This window comes from Macrosteles quadrilineatus, unplaced genomic scaffold, assembly GCF_028750875.1.
Source record: "Macrosteles quadrilineatus isolate MER2022 unplaced genomic scaffold, UCM_ALF_1.0 Scaffold_5__1_contigs__length_97177068, whole genome shotgun sequence".
In the NCBI taxonomy this organism is placed as follows: domain Eukaryota; kingdom Metazoa; phylum Arthropoda; class Insecta; order Hemiptera; family Cicadellidae; genus Macrosteles; species Macrosteles quadrilineatus.
Window position 1 is genome coordinate 63819608 of NW_026542598.1, and position 21597 is coordinate 63841204.

Sequence of the window (21597 nt, forward strand, 5' to 3'; positions counted from 1 at the left end):
TCTCTGGCGACGCAATGCCCGCCCGCATCTTAGACCTTCCGGGACTCGAATCTTAGACCTTCAGGGAATCGAATCTTAGACCTTCCGGGATTCGAATCTTAGACCTTCCGGGACTCGAATCTTAGACCTTCAGGGAATTAGACCTTCAGCAATTCTCATTTTATAATAATTTATTTACAAAATATACATTGTGTGCCCAAGGTCTAATCCCGCAAGGTCTAAAACCGTATCAGTGGATGAGTTTTTTGCATTGACTGTACTCTTAGACCTTCCGGGACTTAGACCTTCGACATACTACCAGATTAGACCCTCAGCAACAAGTACAAACTGCAAAATGTGTGTCGAAGGTCTAATTAGATCTTCCGGGACTTAGACCTCAGCAACACTCCCATTAAAAGCACGGTTCACATGCCAGACCAGTGTTTCCAGTTTATTTGACTGAACATTCTGCAGTTTATTATCTAAACACCAATTTTTTTATATTTCTTTTAATGTTTGATAATGTTAACAAAACTAGTCGGTGCAATTTTTTTGCCGAAAATTAAGACTTTGGAGGTCTTAAAAGCCTGGGCTTAGAAGCCTATTTGGAAAAAGGACCTGGAGCTATAAAATGGATTTTTATCTTTTGTAAGTTTATAAAACTATGTTTAGGTCCTAAAAGAATTGGAGTCGCGGCACGGACAGCCTGAGCAAGAGTTGTCCTCATTCATACACGAGCTGTACGAGTGTCCGTTCCCAGCGCCTGGGCAGGGGCTGCGTGTCACACAACCTACTACTAGAGACAAGTGAGTACAACTATTTCATTTTTGTTTATGTCAGTGGTATAAAAAAAAACTTTTTTAGAAGGAACAGCCCAAACCATGGTCTTGTTACAATATAATGTCGATCTTTTGTTAGAGATCATTATTAATTTATGACAATGGTATTTAGTTCAAGAATAAACCCAGCTTGTGATGGAACAGCTAACTTTGAAATTGGAAGGCAAGCACAACTCGGCTACCCAGGCAGGTTTAACGTATGTAAGCTTAATATTGTTTCAACAATAAACGTTCTGATTAAATTGTCTTTGTAGTGAAAAATTAGGGGTCTGCGGGTCAGACTTTTTTGGTTCGGGTCGGGTCGGGTCGGGCCGATAATTTTGGTCCTCGGGTTTCGGGCCAAAAATTATTAATTACCGGATTTTTTATATTTTTTTAACTCCTATCTGTGTTTTTAATATTACTTGAAAATAACATATGGGAAAAAAATGTATTTATGGATATTATTTCATGTTCATAACTTATTTACAGCTTAGAAGTTGCCTCAACTTCAAGAAAGAAGAAAATAATTTTTTTTATCAAGCCATTCTTTCCCATTTTCATAACTGTTTAAATATCTAAACAGCTATATTACAACAAGTTTGTAATGGAACTTAATATAAAAGGATCATAAACAAATCAATTAACCTTATCACAAGTTTAGGGCCTGTGGACTGGCTTCAAGACTGCAAGCAAGAAGAAAATAAAAATTCTATGTTTCCACCATGCAATATGAATCATTCATTCCCTGCCTCCTAACCTCCTAAGTACAAAAACCTCACACTTACAATAGCATTATTAGTTACATCATCATAAATAAAGAATTATCTATTATTGGCATTAGTAGGCCTACAGCTTTACATAGGAATTATTTTTTATAGGGCCTAAAATAGTAATAGACTAAGCAACATGACAAGTGGAGAACTCATTGAAGAAAAGATATTGTGTAAACTAATTTACTATAAAACTCTAAAACAGTAAAAATAGCACACAAACATTGTTTATGGTATAGTTATAGTAAAGACTGTAAAAATTGCATATCATGTCATAGGTACACAGTTATAGATACACAGTTATAGGCACAGTTATAGGTATTGCAAGAGATCCTAAAACAACTGATTTTAGCTAATAAATGAAAAGAATTAAAAATCCATAAACTCAAGTCAAACAATATCACAATTATTAGGTACCCAAAAAGGAACTCTTAATATATAGAAAATTATATTAAATCAAGAGAAAAGAAAGTTAAATGCTAATTTGGCAACATAAGCAGACAGCAGAGACATTATAGTGCCCTAATTAGCAACACAACTCAATGTTTTTATACTGTAAGTCAATGTTTTTGAAACCGTAGGGTCTTTTTCTCGGAAGGAAGGGTAGTAGAATGTAAACAAAAAACCATGAATCACTCTCACAGCCGGGCCCGGGGACACTCAAGGTTACAGACCCTCCCCCTCCCCTCCCCTTCCCTCTTACACAACCCGAGCCAGGCCCGGGGACACTCAAGGTCATAGACCCTCCCCCTCCCCCGCCCCTATTACACCACCTGGTTGTTCCAATTGCTGACAAAATGCAAGTAACGAAACAAGGAAGTAGAGACAAAAAGATATATTTTCTTTATTCAAAAATATAAAACTGTTACAGATAATTTATAAAGAAATTAATTCATGGTAGTTTGTGTCTTGTAAATATTGTATTGGATCTTAGAAATATCTTTTTGAAACTCTATCTAACCTAAGAAAAAAATAATTTTACTGATGAAAACTTTCATAAAATAAAATTATAAAATATTTAGGCCTAACCTCTTTGTAGACTCGCTGATACTTGATACTTTAAAAAAAAATGAAATAGTGACCATACAATGCCTAACCAGACGATCAGAAGTGTTGTTTTGTTTTGTTACTGAATGACAAAAAGGACAATAGGAAAATAAAAGAACAAGATACAGATCTGTACACTATATCAGATATTTCTTTTGTTTATAATTTATTATGTAAATAAAATACTAAAATATATTTTAAACTAGGTATGGAATAAACAATAAATAATTAAAATGGGACCTCTGGATAAATAGTCTTTCTTTTGACTTCGTTTTCTTTGCACTATTGAGTCACGGCATTTGTTTTGTCAGTAGACGACTGGCTCTGGCTAGTGACAGTAAGGCAATTGCTCTGTTGTGTCTTTGTTCTTAAACGTGAGCAAACTTAATATTTAATTCTAATTTTAACATTTTAATTCCTCTGTAATAATATATATAAGAGTGTTTCTTTGAAAATTACTTATTATAACTTTGAAAATAATAATAATTTTTTTTGGCCCGACCCGATCTTGGCCCGAACAAATCTCTGACCCGACCCGGTCTCTCGGGCCTTCCGCTGGCCCGACCCGACCCGAAAAAATCGGGGACCCGCAGACCCCTATGAAAAATATATAATCTGTAATCCCATATTATTCAGTTTAATTCAAGCTGCAGATTAGGCTTATAAAGATAAAGATACAAGTTATGTTTACGACTGTTGTGAACAACATTATTTAAGTTATGAGGTTTTATTAAATATATTCTTTTGTTAACTCACGACAAATAAAACAATCTTTTTAATGGCAAGTATGCATAAGAAGAGAACGTCCTGAATATATGCAAAACCACCTGGTTACCATTTTTACCAACACTTCTGGTGTCCTTTTATAATACAATGTAAAAGAAGTTGTTAAAATTTTCTCCATAAGGAGATCTTTGCATGTCAGGAGTTACTAAATTTTTATTTTTTTCTAATAGTCCTTGAGCCAGTTATGTATCTGATTTCTGTCATTAGGGGCAAATAGTTTTGTGTCTTGGTGCATGTAGCATCATTAAACTTTGAGAGCTTATGTAAAAAACTTCTTTTATTTTCCTAACCGTTATTTATTGTTCACAGATAGTTGTTCATTAGTTATTCACCTTGATCAGATTAATGAAGCCTAATAAAAATATATGCTTAAAAACTGAGCATGTAGCAAAATTCAACCTAATATTTTTACATTAGAAATTTTAAAAATAGATTAAAATACCTGATTGTCAAGATTCAAGATTCAAGATTTATTGAGCCGTTCGGTTTACAGTATAACAATTGGCCAAGTCACTAACACTAAACTAAAATGTCACCTTGTGTCCAAGTTTATCCTGCTGGGTTATGCGTATTTTGGCATAGATGCCATCATCGGATTTAAATAAAAAGATCAGAGAAGATTATCAAAATGAATGTCACATTTGAGAATGTTCCCACAGCCTAAAAATAGTATTGATCTAGTATGTAGAATCCAAGACAAAAAACCAAATGACAGTTAACAATCTAACCTCTTTAGATTACTTCCAACCTATATACCAAAATACCTGTCCAAGAAACTTTATAAATACTGTACTGCACAAAAATCTAGCTTGGACCAAGGCGAAACAAACTAATTTATGATTTCATTTCGAATTAGTTGTTCTGCCCGTGCCTCGCCATGGGAAGAGAACGCAGAGAAGATATAGTGGTTATTCACCACCTTGTCCAATGCAAACTGCTGGTTGATCAGACACTTGTTCTTGATAGAAACTAATTTTAACAATGTTCACGATACAAGGAAAAATACTCTACAGCTGTGTTTTTTCTCCTGTTGGAACACATAAGGCTCGTCCAAACTCAATGGTTCTTGTGTCACTTAATTATATATTCAACATTTGTCTGCAATTGCTGTTTTTTTTTTGTTTTTTTTATATATATATAAATACCAAACTAGTCAAAAAAAGATAAGATGAGAATGAGAGAATGAGAATGATTTATTTCCTGAAAGCATAATAATATGTACAAGGAAACGTCAATACATCAAAATCTTAGCCTAAGCCTGCAACACACCATGCAGAGAATTGAAAAACAAAAACAAAACTTATTTATCATCACACATTGGCACTCATTGGCTAAAAAAACTTACTTGGCTAGGTGAAATTTCAAAATACCTTTTGAATGAGTAAATCGGATTTGCCAACAGAAGAGATTCAATCCCCATTTTGAATTTTGCTTCCGGCAGGTTCCGAGCTGTACAAGGGAGTTTGTTAAAAAACTTATATCTCTGTATACAATAGCTAGATTGGACCTTTCTTAATCTAACATAGGGTACATTCAAGTCGTCCTTCCTCCTAGTATTGTGAGGGTGGATATCACTTCGGAGTTCAAGAGAGCCTGACTCCTGCTTAGTACACAGAAGAGATTGGTAAATATATAAGCTGTACACTGTCATAACGGATTCAGAAATAAAGATAGGTTTGCAGTGGTCTAGAAAATCAGCACCTGCCAAGATTCTGACTGCCGCCTTTTGGAGCGTCAAAACCCTCTCGACTCCCGGAGTGCCACCCCAAAGTCTTAAACCATAAAGAATTATGCTCTGAAAAAAGGCAAGGTAGGCAGTTCTTAGCCATTCAGTGGGTATAGAGTTCTTCAAGTTCCTGAGCAAGTGAATCACCCTGGAAAGTCTACTACAGTCTAACCTTGATATTACGAACCTTGATATAACGAATTCCTTGATATAACGAAATTTTTTTAATCCCCTAGAACTCTCCATAAGACACAATGTATATTTTACCTCTACATAACGAACAAACCATAACAACGACCTTGATGTAACGAATTTTTTGTGATTTCGGCTAAAATAAGACACCTCAATATAACGAATTTATCATTGTCAGAACCTCTACATTGCGAATTTGACCTCTGCATAACGAATTGTCTACGTCTTTCCCTCGATATAACAAATCCCCCACCCAATTATTGTTTTGGGAAAATCTGTTTCTTTATCAAATGAAATGGAATGGTCACGTCATCGCTTGCACTAACATTCGTCTGCTCAGCTCCGTTTTACAAATATTGTCTGCTGTCGCTGCGCGCGCTATGTTGCAACTGGAGAACTGATTTCATTCACTGAGGACTGATGACGACGTAATGTTTAGTAAGCTGTGATTGGGCGATATGGGATAGCTATGGTGAATTGTAAAATTTTTGGATAAAGAGAAAGCTAAGAAAGAATATAAAAACAAAACCAAAGAGAAAGAATAGCAACATCGTTATCTTAACATTCCTTTTACGAGTGTTTTTATTATCCTTAAGTTGGCTATGATTATACCCCTTTATAATGACTTATCTAATAATTTATTGTTTTCAATACTATTTGTTTCAACTAGCAACACCAATGCTATATAGTTAATGATTATTATTGACATTCCTCTGTTGTGATAAATCAGTACTGTACTGTAAGTAGCCTACCGGCCTATCACGAGCAGTAGCTTACAAAACTTTCTACTGTTTTGTTTTGTTCTTTACATGGTTTATGACTACGCAATACAGTGTTTGGCTAGGTTTTAGGAGGGTTAGAACAAGCTGTGATTTTAAACTTACAGTTTTTAACCTGTACCAAGGTCAATGCCATTGTCATGATTGCGCAATATTTAATATCCCTCCCCTTTATTATACCGGATGATTTAGGTTCTACTGTACAATGTAAACACTGTACTGTAAAGTATTGTAGCGTAGCCTATGCTACTTTAATTGTATTTTAATGTGGTCAAATCCCGACCTATATTGACCGACGCTGGTTCTGAACCTCGACTTAGCGAAATTCCTGCAAACCTAACCTCTATATAACGAACCTCGTTTTAACAAAATCCTTGATATAACGAATATTCAGTTCGGTCCCTTCAGATTCGTTATACTGAGGTTGGACTGTACATATAAAAGATATGTGACTATTCCAATCCAGCTTAGGATCCAACATTAATCCAAGTAGTTTAACGCTTGTGACATCTTGCTTAAGCTATCTAAGACTAAATATTATGGTCTGAGTCTTACTCTCATTCAGGAAGAGAAAGTTAGCTCGGAACCACGCCGAGGCCATTTGGAGAGTCTGAGACATAGTGCCCTGCAGGACATTTAAGTTATCATTTACCCCAATTAGAGTAGTGTCATCAGCATAGCAAACAACCCCCTCTCCCAAATGCAAAGAAAGGTCATTTATCATTATGTTGAAAAGCAAGGGCCCAAGGACAGACCCCTGTGGGACGCCATGAGTTAAAGATTTGACAACAGAGGACTGACCATTTACAGAGACAAACTGTCTGCGCCCGCCCAAGTATGATCCCAGTAAGTCCAAACCCTTACCCCTAACTCCATAAAAATGGAGTTTGTCAAGCAAAATTTTGTGGTCCACTGTGTCAAAAGCCTTGCTGAGGTCACACATTGTGGCCCCAGCAAAGCCTCCCCTCTCAAATGATTTTAAAACAACCCCAGTCAGAACTTCAACTGCATCGATTGTGGAACGGCCTGATCTGAAACCATACTGGGCTGACACAAGCAGTCCATTACTTTCAAAATAAGGTAACATTTGATCCTTAATTATACCTTCAAAAATCTTACCAAACACAGGGAGAATAGATACAGGTCTAAAATTTTCAGGCACATTATGGTTCCCCTTTTTATGGACAGGGACTACTCTGGCTGTTTTTAGGACATCTGGAAAAACGCCCTCCTTGATACAACCATTGATACAATAGGTGAGTGGAACTAAAATATGATAAATCACATTCTTAATTAAGATTGCAGAGAGATCAAAAACATCCTTACTTTTAGAGCTATTCATCTTATGTACAACAGATAGCACTTTCTCACAAGAGACAGGTTCAATGTTAAAAGAACATGTTGGTCTAGGATGCTGGGCTAGGAGGTTTACAGCGGGGGTTGGTGGAGTACCAATTGCATCCCGAGTCTGTTGGACAGAATTAATGAAGAAATCATTCAGCTCCTCCACTCCAACTCCATAAGATTACATTTTAACGTCTACAGGAAACCTACAGCAACTGATATCCCCATTCATGAACATCCTATTACCCCTTCCAACACAAGATATCAGCGTACAATAGTTTCAATTGAATAGAATGCTCACAGTCCCTCTAAACTCTGATGATTATGAAAAAGAGATAAACATAATAAAATACAATACCGTCTCTAATGGATACAGCCCTAAACTTATTCATAAATTGATCGATAAACAAATAAAAAAGCCTAATCCAAAAGGGGGGGATTAAACTCTCCCATACTCTTAAAAATCAAATTAAAAAACATGGGAAAATTGTAGCTTTCTAAGCATTGAACAAACTCCAAAATCTCCTTTCCGTAAAAAATACAGTAGCCTACAGGATGTTTGTCAAAAAACAGGAGTATATAAAATAAAATGACTTGTGATGACTGAGATAAATTTTACTTTGGACAAACTGGCAAAAGCCCTCTATTAAAAAATTCAAAGAACACCTTCCCAAGAAAACCATCCTCCAAAAATCAAAATGTTACCAACCATTTAGTGCCACTAACCAGTATACAGTATAACACAGTTATACAGACAAACAAACAACTTGAATCCTTTACATATTGGCCAAAAAGACCACACAATGACTGCAATGGAACAGTTCGAAATTTGCAGTCACCAAAATGATACAAATAACCTGTTACAAAATCATCCTGCAATCCCACATTCTTTTTGAAACCATTTTACAATTAAACAACAGCCCAAACAATGCTGCCTCACCACGTCATCAAGACAAAGATCAGATCTTCAGTTGAGTCTCGACACACGTCTGGCGCGCCTCCATATCCTGCCCCTGCACACGTCGTATAAAGAAAAACTGTTAAATGACGGTTGACCAGTGTTTTTGTGCTGTGAACTTTTGACTCACCTCTTCAGGGAAGATTACTTATTACTTCTTTTACGGATTTGATGATGGCGTTCGCGCCGAAAATACACATAATCCAGTAGGACAAACTTGGACCACAAGGCGACAACCAGGTATTTGAACCATTTCATGTCAATTGGTTGGTCCGGAAACAACACAGCAAAAAATTAAGTGTTTCACATGTTATTTGTGGTTTTAGAGTTGAGATCCTACCGAGGAAGCTGGACCCTAGGCAAGAGGAAACAGACATCGCAAGATTGCTGAACCTAGTTCGCCACTCTGTCTTCATACAGCTCTTCTCCACTCTGCTTCTAGAGCGTAAAGTGATCCTGCTAAGCTACTCTATCAGGTGTGTTATCTTTCCTGAACAATGTTAACTGATTATTTTGCATCTATAAAACCAGTATGTACAAGTTTAGTTCTTCTAAACTAGAACTAATTTCTTTTATTACAGTTTCATTTATAGTCCATTTATTCTGCAAATTGATTGTGTCCCTGTTTCTTATTATGTTTATTGGTTGACTTATAATGTTTGACGATGATTTAGTTCACATATAGCCTAAACTATAATAACAAAAAAGAAATACCCCCGCCACAGCAGACCTGCGGACTAAGCAAATTTCCATTTGTCTGGTAGGATTTCCACTGAACTCCATTTGACCAGCCCTTTAAAATGAAGTGCATATCAACCAATGCTTACATTAACGATTATGTACCTACTCCTGGTGAAGGTGAAAAAATGGTATGCTTGGAAAGAGTAGTTTTCATACATATAAGTTTATGTGAAAGGTTTGAATTTTATACCTGGTTTAGTTAAAAAGATATTAAGCCGTTTCTTGAGACCTAAAAACGAAAAAGTAAATCGATCCCGGGCCCAGGTCTTACCATGAGACGTACGGTAATAGCTTATTCCATGGGAAATTCTTTAAAAAAAGGAACAAAGGAATATAATGAAACAACATACATAATAATACTATGAATGTATTTATTTATATTTAATATTCCTTTGATAATTCAAACAACTCTTGCTTACTTCGAGGCTGCTTGCCGTCTGCTCACATTGTAAAAGTAATTAATTTATTATAAGCTGTAACGACAATGCTGTAGTAGGGTTCTCATTCAATTTATCTTTATTTTAAACAAATATATTTTAAACTTGCGTAATGTAAATTTCTTTTTTCGTAACTTACGTTTTTTGTGTACATACAGCAAGCTGTCCACGTGTTTCGAAGGTCTTTGCGCTGCTCTGTATCCGTTCCATTGGCAGCACACATTGGTTCCTATAGTACCAGACAACATGCTAGATGTTTGCCAGGCACCTACACCGTACGTGGTCGGGTTACTCAAGCAAAGAGATGTTAATGCACCACATCCTGTTGTGTTTTCTATGATTGATCAGGTAAGTTTGTTGGGTTTCCTCAGAATAATTAAGCATGTTTTCTGATAATTGAGCAAGCTAAAAATTATTGAAATGGAAATAAAATCCTGCTGAAATTTCCTATTCAAAAATATTAAATAAATAAGTTTTGTGTTCTCTATTGACTGGAATTTGGAATTTGATTTTGACTTAAGATGAGATAACAACTCAGTAATAATTACTTTAATTAACATGCCTAATCCTCTGAAGACCAAAAAATATAAAAGATAATTCAGTTAAGCGAAAGAGCAAACATAGTAAAAATAACACAAAAAACCCAAATATAATAATTATCACTATACATTGTATACAGACACATCCATTTAAAGAAAGGTATGTTTCATAATTTTGTTATTAGATACCGTTTTAACAGAAGATAAAAACGTCATACAGTGTACGGACATCCAACATTCATATCTTACAGATTACACAAAAAAAACATGACCTTCATCTTTTAATTTTCTGTTGTGGAAGATGCAATAGCTCCTTAACTATGATAAACCCACTGATACCTACTATGGACTGGAATGACAAATAAACCATTACTAACCTTTTTATTATGGTTTTTCTGTTTTACGCCATCGGGATTTCACGCTTTTGTGAGTGACCTGTCCAAGCTCACGTCGTGTTACTATCTGTCATCTTATGTCAAAATTTTGCTAAACAGCCCAATGACAAGAATGGTATTTGGTCCATAATCGACCCCTCTTGGGATTGGATTGAACCAACTTGTATAAAGTTAGTATTTCTATCGAAGATAGGAAATGTAAAACGTCAATGTTTTTAACGCACAGGTGTTGGTGGTTGACGTAGACGAGAGTAAGGTACTGCAGAGTTGTGGAGATGAGAGTACAGTGTTGCCACCCAAGCTGAGCCGTGGACTGCGGGAAGCGCTGTTGTGTGCCGTACCTGACAAGAACTCTCCGCTGTCACCTGCGCACAACCTGGTCGCGTCTGAAGCACTCATTGCGCTGTTTGTACAACTCATCGGCCACTACAGGGATCACATCATTACCTCGTCTGGCAACGGCCACCGCGAGTTTCAGGTTAGTTTGAGTTGGCGTTATTTCTGACCATGAGGTCTTGGGCTAAAATCCTGCCAAATTACCAATGGATTTTATCTATGTGATAATGCTGTAACCCCTAGGTCTAGCCTGAAGTAATGTGTAAAACAATCCCGGGCTCGTGCCTAGCATCCTAGGACAAAAAAGGGCTTAAATGTGTGAAGAAAGAAGGAATTTATACATATCTTTATACACTTGAAGGGTTCCAGGCCGTTGACAGCACACAAATTGGTGCCTCTTCAAGGATCTTCTTCAGAAGACATTAGTATATTGACTTTTACAAAACTGACCTTTATTGAACTGTCTAACTCAGTCTTGCCAACACATCACTTTCTAATCACTAAGGTTTGTTTTTATTTTTTATTTATAAAAAAAGGCGTAGGAATACAATAAAGAAATAAAAAATAAAGAATGAATACATTACTAACTTACCCAAAAGAACAATTCTAGGCAGTTGAAAACGTGAAAACCACGATAACGGCTTTAAACTTCCTGGAACTCTCTTTTTTTGGAGGGGGGGGGGGTAAGTTGTTGTGTACCCATTCCTTCTTCCTATGCATTTCCAATCACCAAATAATTGCATTGTTGAATACTCACAGATGAAGCAGACTTACACCCGAATCCCAAAACTTTATTTTGTTCCAAGCAAGCATTAATGCAATCCTATCTAAGTACTCATAACGCAATGGATTATTTTGCTTTTATGGTGAGCATATTGTTTATTCACAACTCAGTCAGATGATTGGCTAGTTTACTTGACTGACTGGTAAAATGCACTGTTTACAGAGGGAGGCATTTGTCAAGAGTGTGTCGTCAAGCACTGTCCAGAGCTTCCTTGATTGGTTCACTGAAACGACCATGTTCACGGCTTTCATAGAATCTCGATTAGATCGCTCCGTTGAACCCTATGGTGAGTCTCTTCAATTTAGCATCTGTTAGTTATTGCCCTCAGTTAATACGATATGATGAAATTAAAAACATAAGCCGAATATGAAAAAATTGCAACTGTGATTTTTGATGTCACGTGTAAATTCTCAACAGAAATCTTGCTGGGTATAGATTTTCTTTTTCATTAGTGAATTATTGCACAGCCACTGAAAATAAAAGGTGTCAAAGGGATGGGAAAAGTTATATCCCTCCTCGCACACATTGAATAACGTACCGTATGCAAGCACTAAGGGTACCTATGTTTTTTTTAGTCTGTTACACCCTTGATTAAAACCCCTTAACTTATTTACAATGCCGAAATACTTCTAAAGATTCCAACATTCCCTTCTGTACCACGAGACTGTATGTCGTGCCCCAAAGATATATTCAAGGGTGAAAGAAAATCTGTGTAGGATAGTTAGAAGTACTATGCCATGCTCTCATAGCTTTTGTTGCACCAACCCTTTTTTAAACAACCTTTATTTAAAGGTAGCTGGCATGCTTGTTCAATAAAAAACACGTAAAAAATCTGAGAAATTTTACAAATTTTAGAAGTAGGGCGTTTTTTGGTGGTGAAGGAGTGCGATTTTCGGAAAATGCTTGTGTTTTTTGTAGAAAATTTAATTCCTGACTATGAAAATTCTTTCAAATCTTTGCTAGCTCTTAACGTTTTTGAGCTTTAGATATAAAAAAAACGTGTTTTTGTAAAAAAAAGTGGGGAAAAATTTAAATTTTGAACTCCCATAACTTTTGATAGGATTGACGTAGAAACATCTATCTAGTTTGTGGCAATCATTTCTTTTTTTCATGCCCTAATAGGCTATGTCAAAAAGAGTACCTTGTAATTTAAAAATGTTTAGTTGAAGGTAGGTTGAAGGTGTTGGGGGGAGAAAGGTGGTGAATGGGAACTTAACGTTGAATTCACAATTGAATTGTGGCTTCTACGTCAATAGATGATGCCCACAAACTGCATATTTCTATCTATTGCAGTTTTTACATTAATAAAGAAGCAAGTTAAAAAAAAACAGCCTGTATAGTATTTACAGGTACAATGATGGAATGCTGACACTGAAATAAAGAAGACTCAGTTGGTAGCTTAAGCTGACAGCTGTATTCTTGAGGTTTACATACATTGCGGTATTTTAAATCTGGTTCATAGCTATGATAAGGGTTCAACTGAATCAATAGCAGTAGTAGTCTTGTGCAAGCCCAGAACTACTTTAGTAAATGCTTGTCTAACAATGAACCATGTTGGTAGGTTTGTTTGAACAGAGATGTGTAGAACATCTGACACAACAGCAAGCTATGTCTTCCAAAGGCTACAGAGCAAACATTAACAAGACCGTAAAGAGCTTTGGTGAGTAATAACCATGGCCCCCTTAAGGGTGGGGCTGGTGCAACCCTAGTCACAGGGCCCTAGTTATGTTTAATTTTTGTTTGTTTATGGTATTGAAGAATATTTTACAATGGGTCATAGATTTAAAATTCAAATAGCCTACATATAGTTATTGCAAAACCAAAGTGAAAAAATAATATTAATTCTAGATTTTAGGTTCAGTATGAATTGGTGAAACTCATTTGACTTTTCAGACGTTATTTGTGATTTTAGTGAAAAGAATGTTAAGAAAACTATGATTATATAGACCATAGACAATAATACATCAAAGTAAGGTTTTTGTAATTATGGTAGTACCATGAAGGCTATATTATCAATGACGAAGGTAAACATGGACAATCTAATGTGGCTATGAGTGGAAAACATTTGTTAAAAAACGCTAAAAAACAAGATTCAGCTTTTTGAAAAATGATACAATATTTACATGAAATGTTGACTATATAGAACAGTTGTGTACGTAGTGAATATTTCCATTAGTTGCATTATCTTTGAGTGGGCTCTTTTAAACTCATCGTAAATTATGACTGTTATTCGTTATTAAATAACTCCGGTAATACTTTGCAATTGCTTGACTTCGAGCAACATAAAATACAGTAGTCAAAACACGCCAAAAACATTTTAGTTTATTAGCTCCCAAGTTAGTCATAATCTTATCATGTAATAACTACTAAAGTGATTGGAATTTTACATTTGATTTGTAGTAGAGTTAGTTGTAGTTATGCAGTTTTAGTTTTATATGACCTCCTTGTGCAATTTATAAGAAATTGGTGCAGTTTTAAAACTTGTATGTGTGTGTGTGTGTGTGTGTGATTATAAAATATATTTTTGAAATTTTAATCGGTATGATTAGTTTCATCTAGTCAACAAACTTTATAATGCAATATGCTCAGTGGATATTTTCTGATAGTTTAGCTGTGATAATCTCTGATTGTTGGCCTTCATTAACATGTTTGTCTGTCCAGACTATTCCATGTTTCCAGAATAAATCTAATAAGGATTTTGTTTATGCTCCTTCTAACTGACATAAGAAGTTTAGGTTTTTGCACCAAAAGTAATAAATACATTACACACTCTATAAGAGACTGACAAATACTTTGTTTGAGTGTGAGTTTAGTAGGAAAGGAAAACAATTATAATAAAGTGAAATAATAAAATCTTTTTCTGCTGTCAACAAGAAATACGATAAATGTTAAATTCTTCATTTACCTGTGTATCCTCCTTGTTGCAGGCGATCGGTTCAAAGAATGGACCAACTCTTCGTAGTCTTCAAGCGTCTGACAGCTGGAAACCTTGTCATCTAGTCACTTTTGTAAAAACACATTCCAACAAATCCACCTGCTTGAGAAGTTTGTAGAGGAACAATAGATCTTTGATAATATGATATTTTATCGTAAGTTTAATTTTATTCTTTTCCAATAGAAATAAGGGTAACTAAGGGATCATTTTTTTATTGTTACAACAATACATTATAGTTATCAGTGCCATTTTTTAAGATTTGCAAAGAATTTTCAATACAACACAAGTAATTTAAATACTTAAACCATAACTATAGTTTCCTATTTTATTATAGGCTACAAACTAACCGATACTCGAGATTGTCAATAGCCTAACCATTATTCCTAATTTTATTCTTATCTAAATCAACATTGTTTTTCATGATCTCAAACCTCCATATTCCAAAAATAAGCATTTATTTTTAGAAAAAGTGTATATTCATTGTGATTTCAGGGTAAACATAAGGTGGCCTATAAGGTTTTTAATTTTTTTTCTTCTAGGGTACATTTGTTTTGTAAATTTTTGTCAGTCCCCTTGATCATAAAAATGTGTGCATTTAAATTTATTTTGTAAGTTGTAGCAAACTTCCATGACCAAGAAGTCACTTAGGGTTCACTTAAGTAAGCGTTTGTAATTCAATTGTATCTGTACATTATGCTCCTAAGTTGATGGACATGGGCTTACCAAGGTTCCAAGTTGTAGTGTATACTATACTTATTAAAATTTAAAAAGTTAGCCTATAAAAACAATTTTAAATTCATAAACGTAATTATACTCTTAATTTCAATCTTCTCTTAAGGAGTGAAAATTTAAAAACGTACGTTTTCATGTCCCTGGCCTTTTTCTTCGTAGATACTGGATTTGTAGTTTATTATTATGTGTTTTAATATTTTTTGGGACGGGGGCAACCTGTTACACACATTTATTTGGTTTTAAATAGGTTCTAGGTATTTTTTTCGTATTTTTAAAGTCTCGAAATTCACGACCATGACGTGTCCCTAGGGTGCATTTTCCAATTTTCACGCTGTTTTTAGACTAATTATTCATGCCGAAATATATAAAGCCATATTTTTATGTCATCAATGGTTATTAAACTTACAAAAAAGGAACATATTATAATTTTATTGTCATTAAAAACTGACTACCATGTCAAAATAAGTCTGTCCCTCGATTTGGCGTCACGACCATTTGGGAAAAATTTTCAACTTTGGAGCATGACAGTGGCAAGCCTGGCGTCGATGGACTCAGATGGTTTTAGAGACTAGTTCGGGGTGTATGTCAGGATTGTAGTGCCAGTCGTTTCTAGTTGAAATGAGGAATTACAAGATTAATAAAGGAAAGATTGTGTTTTTTGTAATTTTGGTGTGTCCATGACCGTACGTAGTAATTCGATGAAGTAGACATGGTGTTAATTTTTGTTTATAAGATATTTCAATTGCTAGACTAACCTAGAAGTTCACTTTGTATCCTCGAACATGAGGTGCAGGGCTACCGCCAGAACAGAGCCAAATAACACGTAATTTCACGACCAAAGTTTCACGACCATCGCGGGTTTTTTCACGACCAATCCAGCCTTATGGATTATAGTGTGTTTGGTCGTGACAATAACTTTAATATAATTGTAAATTAAACAGTTTAGTTCAATTGAAACACATATTTTTATTATAACTAACAGGATAATTGAAGGATTGTTTAGAAAGATTTAGATTATTCCAGACAATTCACGACCGTATCGCTTGTCCCTGACCATCACGTTTATGATTTCTATCAAAAAAATTTCAAAAATTAAAATATCGTCATATTTCAATGTTTTATAAACAAAAGAAGCACACCTCTATACAAACATAACGATTTTTCGGGTCTCAGGTAAGTTTTTTCGGAGTTATACAAACTTAAAAAGATTTTATTGGCTTTTTTCAATTTTTTGAGTTTTTTTATTTTTTTTTAGAAAGACCAAATATACCAAAAGCTCAGTGACCTTTTTATTGTATAATGGTCATAAAAGTAAATAAGTTTATAACAAAACATTGTTATAAAAATAATATTAACTATTTTTAATATTCATTTAAACGTCCGTTATGGTCGTGACAGGATTTTGTGTTTTTCCACTAAAAATGCTCTTTTAAAAAGAAACTACCAAAGATATTGCGTTACCATGGACATTTTATGAAACTTCAAATGTTAATGAAATAAAAATAATAATAAAAGTTTTGAAAAAAGGGGAAAAGAATTTGCAAAGTGCTTTTCCTGAAAACGTACGTTTTTAAATTTTCACTCTAAGACATTCAGTGCTAATAATTATGAGTGTAGGTATTGTGACCCTAAAATGCAAAAAAATTATAATGTGATAATGATGTCAGGGAATCAAAAATGATTAATCTTGATGTCTCGGTGTCGATTTTGGTTGAAATTGGTGAAGTCACTTCAGTGGCGGGAATTGCCGTCCTTAGGTACTGATGCCGGGCCTTGTCCAACCCTAACTATTTTTCAGCCCCACACGCTCTCAGTCACACAGGAAATATTTTTTTTTATATTCAATAGTTCTTATTAACATCAATATTTGTATAAGAAACATATTTACCCGATGTTTAAGACCATCCCTTAATCCGACTTCAAAACAAGTACACTTACTAACTCAAAAGCGACAACCTTAACAAGTTACATGGTTTTACAACACCTCCATTCTACTCGCACAGGAACACTTCAATGATTATACTTGATTCTTTGGCATATATTTGTGTGAGAAAGGAACTATGGTTAGTGTTTAATGTTGGTTAAATTAAATTGATATATTCACAGGGTAGTTTGCTTAGTTCAGTTATTTTTTTCATTTTAATTGGGTTTAATGTAACTTAAAAATATTAAGTTTTACTACTCTGATATGGATTGTTTCGTTAAAACATTATTATACTGAATTAGTTTTAGTAGCTGTGATAGCTTTCACCTTAACTAAAATAGCACAAATGAACATACAACAAATAAAAAATGAAACTACCCCAATGTTTTACTTTTGGAAATATCAAGAAATTTATATTTTAGCCGCTTAAAGAAATAACCAATCGTAACTGCACACACAAGAGAGTGTTTTATAGTAAATTGTTTCGTTTATTTCAACTATTACGATACCCTTAAAAGAAAGAACATTTATTTTTCCATTGAGGAAGTGGTATTTTTATTTATTATTCTAGTAACCAAAAGTATACGGATACTAATGGGTACAATACTACTTTCTAGTGTAGGTTGTTGGATGAATTTTTTTTGTATATATTGTAAGTTAAATGTCAAATATTGTAAAAAAAGGGTAGCTTTAGAATTGTCTTGCTTTTTACTTTCTCACTGAAACTATGAACGGTCAATCCTCCAATGTAGAAGCTGATAGCAGCTTTGTAAATGGTTTAACTCTTAAATGATGAATGGTTAGAGGTTTACTAAACTTTCATGGAAAAAACTGTCACAGTTCTTTTTTACATGCAATTTAATTACTAATACACACATGCTATATAGCCTTGACCAGTTCAGGGAAACATTTTTGATCTATACATACTATTACTCAATTCATTTAGCTATTTATCGAGGCATTAAGAGCATAAAGTTTCTGTAAAAATTCCATCTTTGGCAAAACAATTTTTTTGACAACTATGGATCAAAAATTAGCACTCTTTCAATACTATTTACTTTTTAAATAAAAGTATTATCCCATAACTCAAAGTTAGTAAGTGTGGATACATGTAAACATAAAATTAAATGCCAGATTTTCAGTTACAAACTACTGAAATTGGATGATCAATATTTGTGTATAACACCAACAGTGTAGTGCCAAAGTAGCCTTACTATTACTACTACTTGTAGTTGAGTCCTTTTTGTGTTGTTTGTTATACAGTAAGTTAAATATGTTTTTTGTTCTTGTATTTGTTATCTCTTGGATATTTTATAGCGTTATTGTAATTGTAGTTTTCTCTGTTGTTAAAGTACTTGTTAACTACTTTAAAGTTATTCCCTCAACACATATTTATGTTTGCGTAATATTTTTGCATTATTTGTTAATAACAACATTCTTTAAATGACTGGCATAAGTAATAAACAATCCTTGATGTATAAATTTATTTTAACAGACCTAATGGGAGATATGCTGTTAAGATATTTTTTAAGGTTGTAGTTGTAAACAAATATTTTGTTGTGTTTCAACATTCTAAAAAACCCATAGTGCCTATTTTTATGATTCACTGCTATGAAAACTATTTCCCATGCAACTCTAGGTCAGTTTGATAAGCAATATGTAATTAATAATTAAGTTTTAGTAAAATTTGGTTAACTAATTTCTAAAATACTTAGTTTTTAATGGTTTGTATACCATTTTCAACAAGATTGTAAAATTGAGTAGGCCTAGTATTAACTTTTTATTGTTAGGCTAATAACTTACTGTGTTGAGTTTATAAATTGTTGAATTACACATTCATTCTAAGTGCCTTGGGTTTTTTACTATTATAGGCTTTTCATCTGTTTTCTATGGATCTTTAGGTTAGTTCTTCATTCCAAACTATTTATTTTGTGAATAAAAGTTTTTGTAGCTTTTTAAATTGTTTGTATTCTGTAAACCCTTTATATTAAGTATAACTCTCTAATAGTTTATCATTTTTCCAAATCATTACTTGTTTTTAAAATTTGTAATATTGAATCAAACTTTACCAACTTACAGTGTACACCTTACTTTGAAAGATCTATTTGATAGGTTGAGTTCTCAAAAACTACTACAAAAGTGTGAGAAACTGGCCCCAAACGGTTTTTGATTCCTGTTTTTGTAACCTGTTAGCTTTGACTATTAATACAACTGGGCATTCTTTCCCCATGTTAAAATTTGTAGCATTTTTTTTAAGCAAAATAGTCGTAGTTGAGGTGAGCTACCGACAGATTGTGCTGATCTAAATAGTCGATGAATAGTTAATTAATTACTGATTTCTGTCGAATACACAATCTTGTTTAACAATTAAAACAAATGGAATGACTTATTGTGAGCTATATCATTGACTATATAACACTACTAGATTGAAGACTATGCGGGAGGACGCGTGAACAGGAAATTTCTACAATGTACTGTGTTGTGCACGGTGGATGCACGTAGTACTGACCCCTCTACTTAGATCGCAGCACCGTCACCACGAAGTTCATGGAACCGTCGCCTGGCGCGCTGCAGTTGCTGCGAACTGGACTGGACTGAGCTTAGCGGCGGACTAGACTAGACTAAACTGTTGGACTAGACTCGGCGATGCGGAGTGAACGATTGCCCGCGCTCGCGATGTACTCGGCAGCGGGCGGCGGCGCAGCTGTGTGAATGCGATGTAGGTCATTGCTCCTGATGTAGTAGGCTACTGCTGCGCGCGCGATACCGCGTTTTGTTTACTCATTTGCACGTACCGTCCGTATGCTTGGTACGGTACGAGTTTATTCAGGAGGGTATAGCAAATCTTTGACAACTTATTTTTAATTTCTCCCCATATTAGTTAGTACATGGATAAAGTATTGTTTACCCCAACATTTTCGAGTATAAGTTTTGAGTGGATATATCCACTGAATTGATGTCTGAAATCACCGAACGATTTTGAAAAATAGTACTGTAGTATGTTGTAACCCTTTAAATTCAGAACAAAATAGTATAACTCCAATTTCTGTAAAAATTACGGTTAAAATTCCATTATAAATTATGGTATTTCAACAAAATATCCCTTAATACAAGAAACAAATCTTAATTTCTAAAAAAAACAATGTTTTGATTGAATTAAGTACTTGTATGTAATAATCCTTTTTATTCTTAACAACATCTAGTGCAGCCCCATATTCCGGTAAAACTACGGTTCAAAAGTTCTTGAAACTTATGTTATTTTCCCATAAAACTATGACAAAACCGAGAAAAGGATTTAAAAAAAAAATTAATTCTGATTGATTGAAATTCTTCTGTGATGGTCCTTATAATTCTAAAGCAAATAGTGCAAAATGTATTCATTATAAAAATTGTCATCGTAAAAATCTTTAAAATTAACAACGCTTAGTGAAGGTTAGTAATTTCTTTACTCCAAACAAATAATCGAAAGATACATTAAATTAACAGAAAAATGATTTCTTATTTGCTTATGTACAGTACAAAGAAAACTTGTTGAGTCCAAACTGTTGTTTGGATCTCCCAGACTGTAAAAAACACCCCCGCTGCATAGTCAATGCCCACAGGTACGTGACCGCGGGGATATCTCGGCTTTTGTAAGCTGGGGTACGGTGAAAGTTTACGATCCCTCGTTTATGGCCCTATGATTTAGCAAATGAAGACCCCACATCGGCAGCTACAGACAACCCAATGTATAAAAATATAAAACACCCTGGTCAAAGATTTGGTTCTGCTGTATACAAATAAATGCTTGTTAAATGCGTTAAAAGAAAATATAGGCCTACTCCTACATACGCTGGGGTTCTCGTTATCTGGTTTGAAAAATAATGTGACAAATCTGCATTGCAAAATAATTCAGGCATTTTGCATTACACTTTTTTGCAGAACGAACGCTCTGCCACCTTCCATGTTCTGTCATTTCACTTTCTCTTTTCTCTGAGCACATTTTGCAGTTTTTATTTGCTTTGGGCGTTTTGTGTGGTCGTTATTTCAAGCTCGTTCACTAGTTTCAAAGTGTTAGGTGGATGTATTCTACTATACTTAATAGATTAAAATTTAATTGTGATATGTGGATAAATCAATTTATTTATTTATAAAATATCACACTTTCTTAATTCCAATTAAATATTTTATTATAAATTCTTACAACAAAACATTTACAACATGACGGGTTTGATTACGCAAATTTGTATTTAAGTTATTCTCATCGGCGTTTTAAATTTGATTAGATAGGAAATTGACACATATCTACAGGACATCTTTTTTATCAATCAAATTCACTAACCACTAAAATATCACGATAAATATTAGGATACGAGTCCCTGTCTAATATCTC

The 21597-nt window shown here is 34.4% G+C and overlaps 1 protein-coding gene across 1 annotated transcript in view; it reads left to right on the forward strand.

The window, feature by feature from the left end:
- LOC128994755 (uncharacterized) overlaps positions 1-16356 on the forward strand; it is a 36671-nt gene extending 20315 nt beyond the window's left edge. The window contains exons 6-12 of the mRNA XM_054419519.1: positions 652-785; positions 8729-8878; positions 9739-9928; positions 10741-10992; positions 11797-11920; positions 13196-13294; positions 14562-16356. Coding sequence (XP_054275494.1) covers positions 652-785; positions 8729-8878; positions 9739-9928; positions 10741-10992; positions 11797-11920; positions 13196-13294; positions 14562-14596 — 984 coding nt within the window. The 3' untranslated portion in view covers positions 14597-16356. The remainder of the gene's footprint in view (positions 1-651; positions 786-8728; positions 8879-9738; positions 9929-10740; positions 10993-11796; positions 11921-13195; positions 13295-14561) is intronic.
- Positions 16357-21597: the final 5241 nt, after the last annotated feature.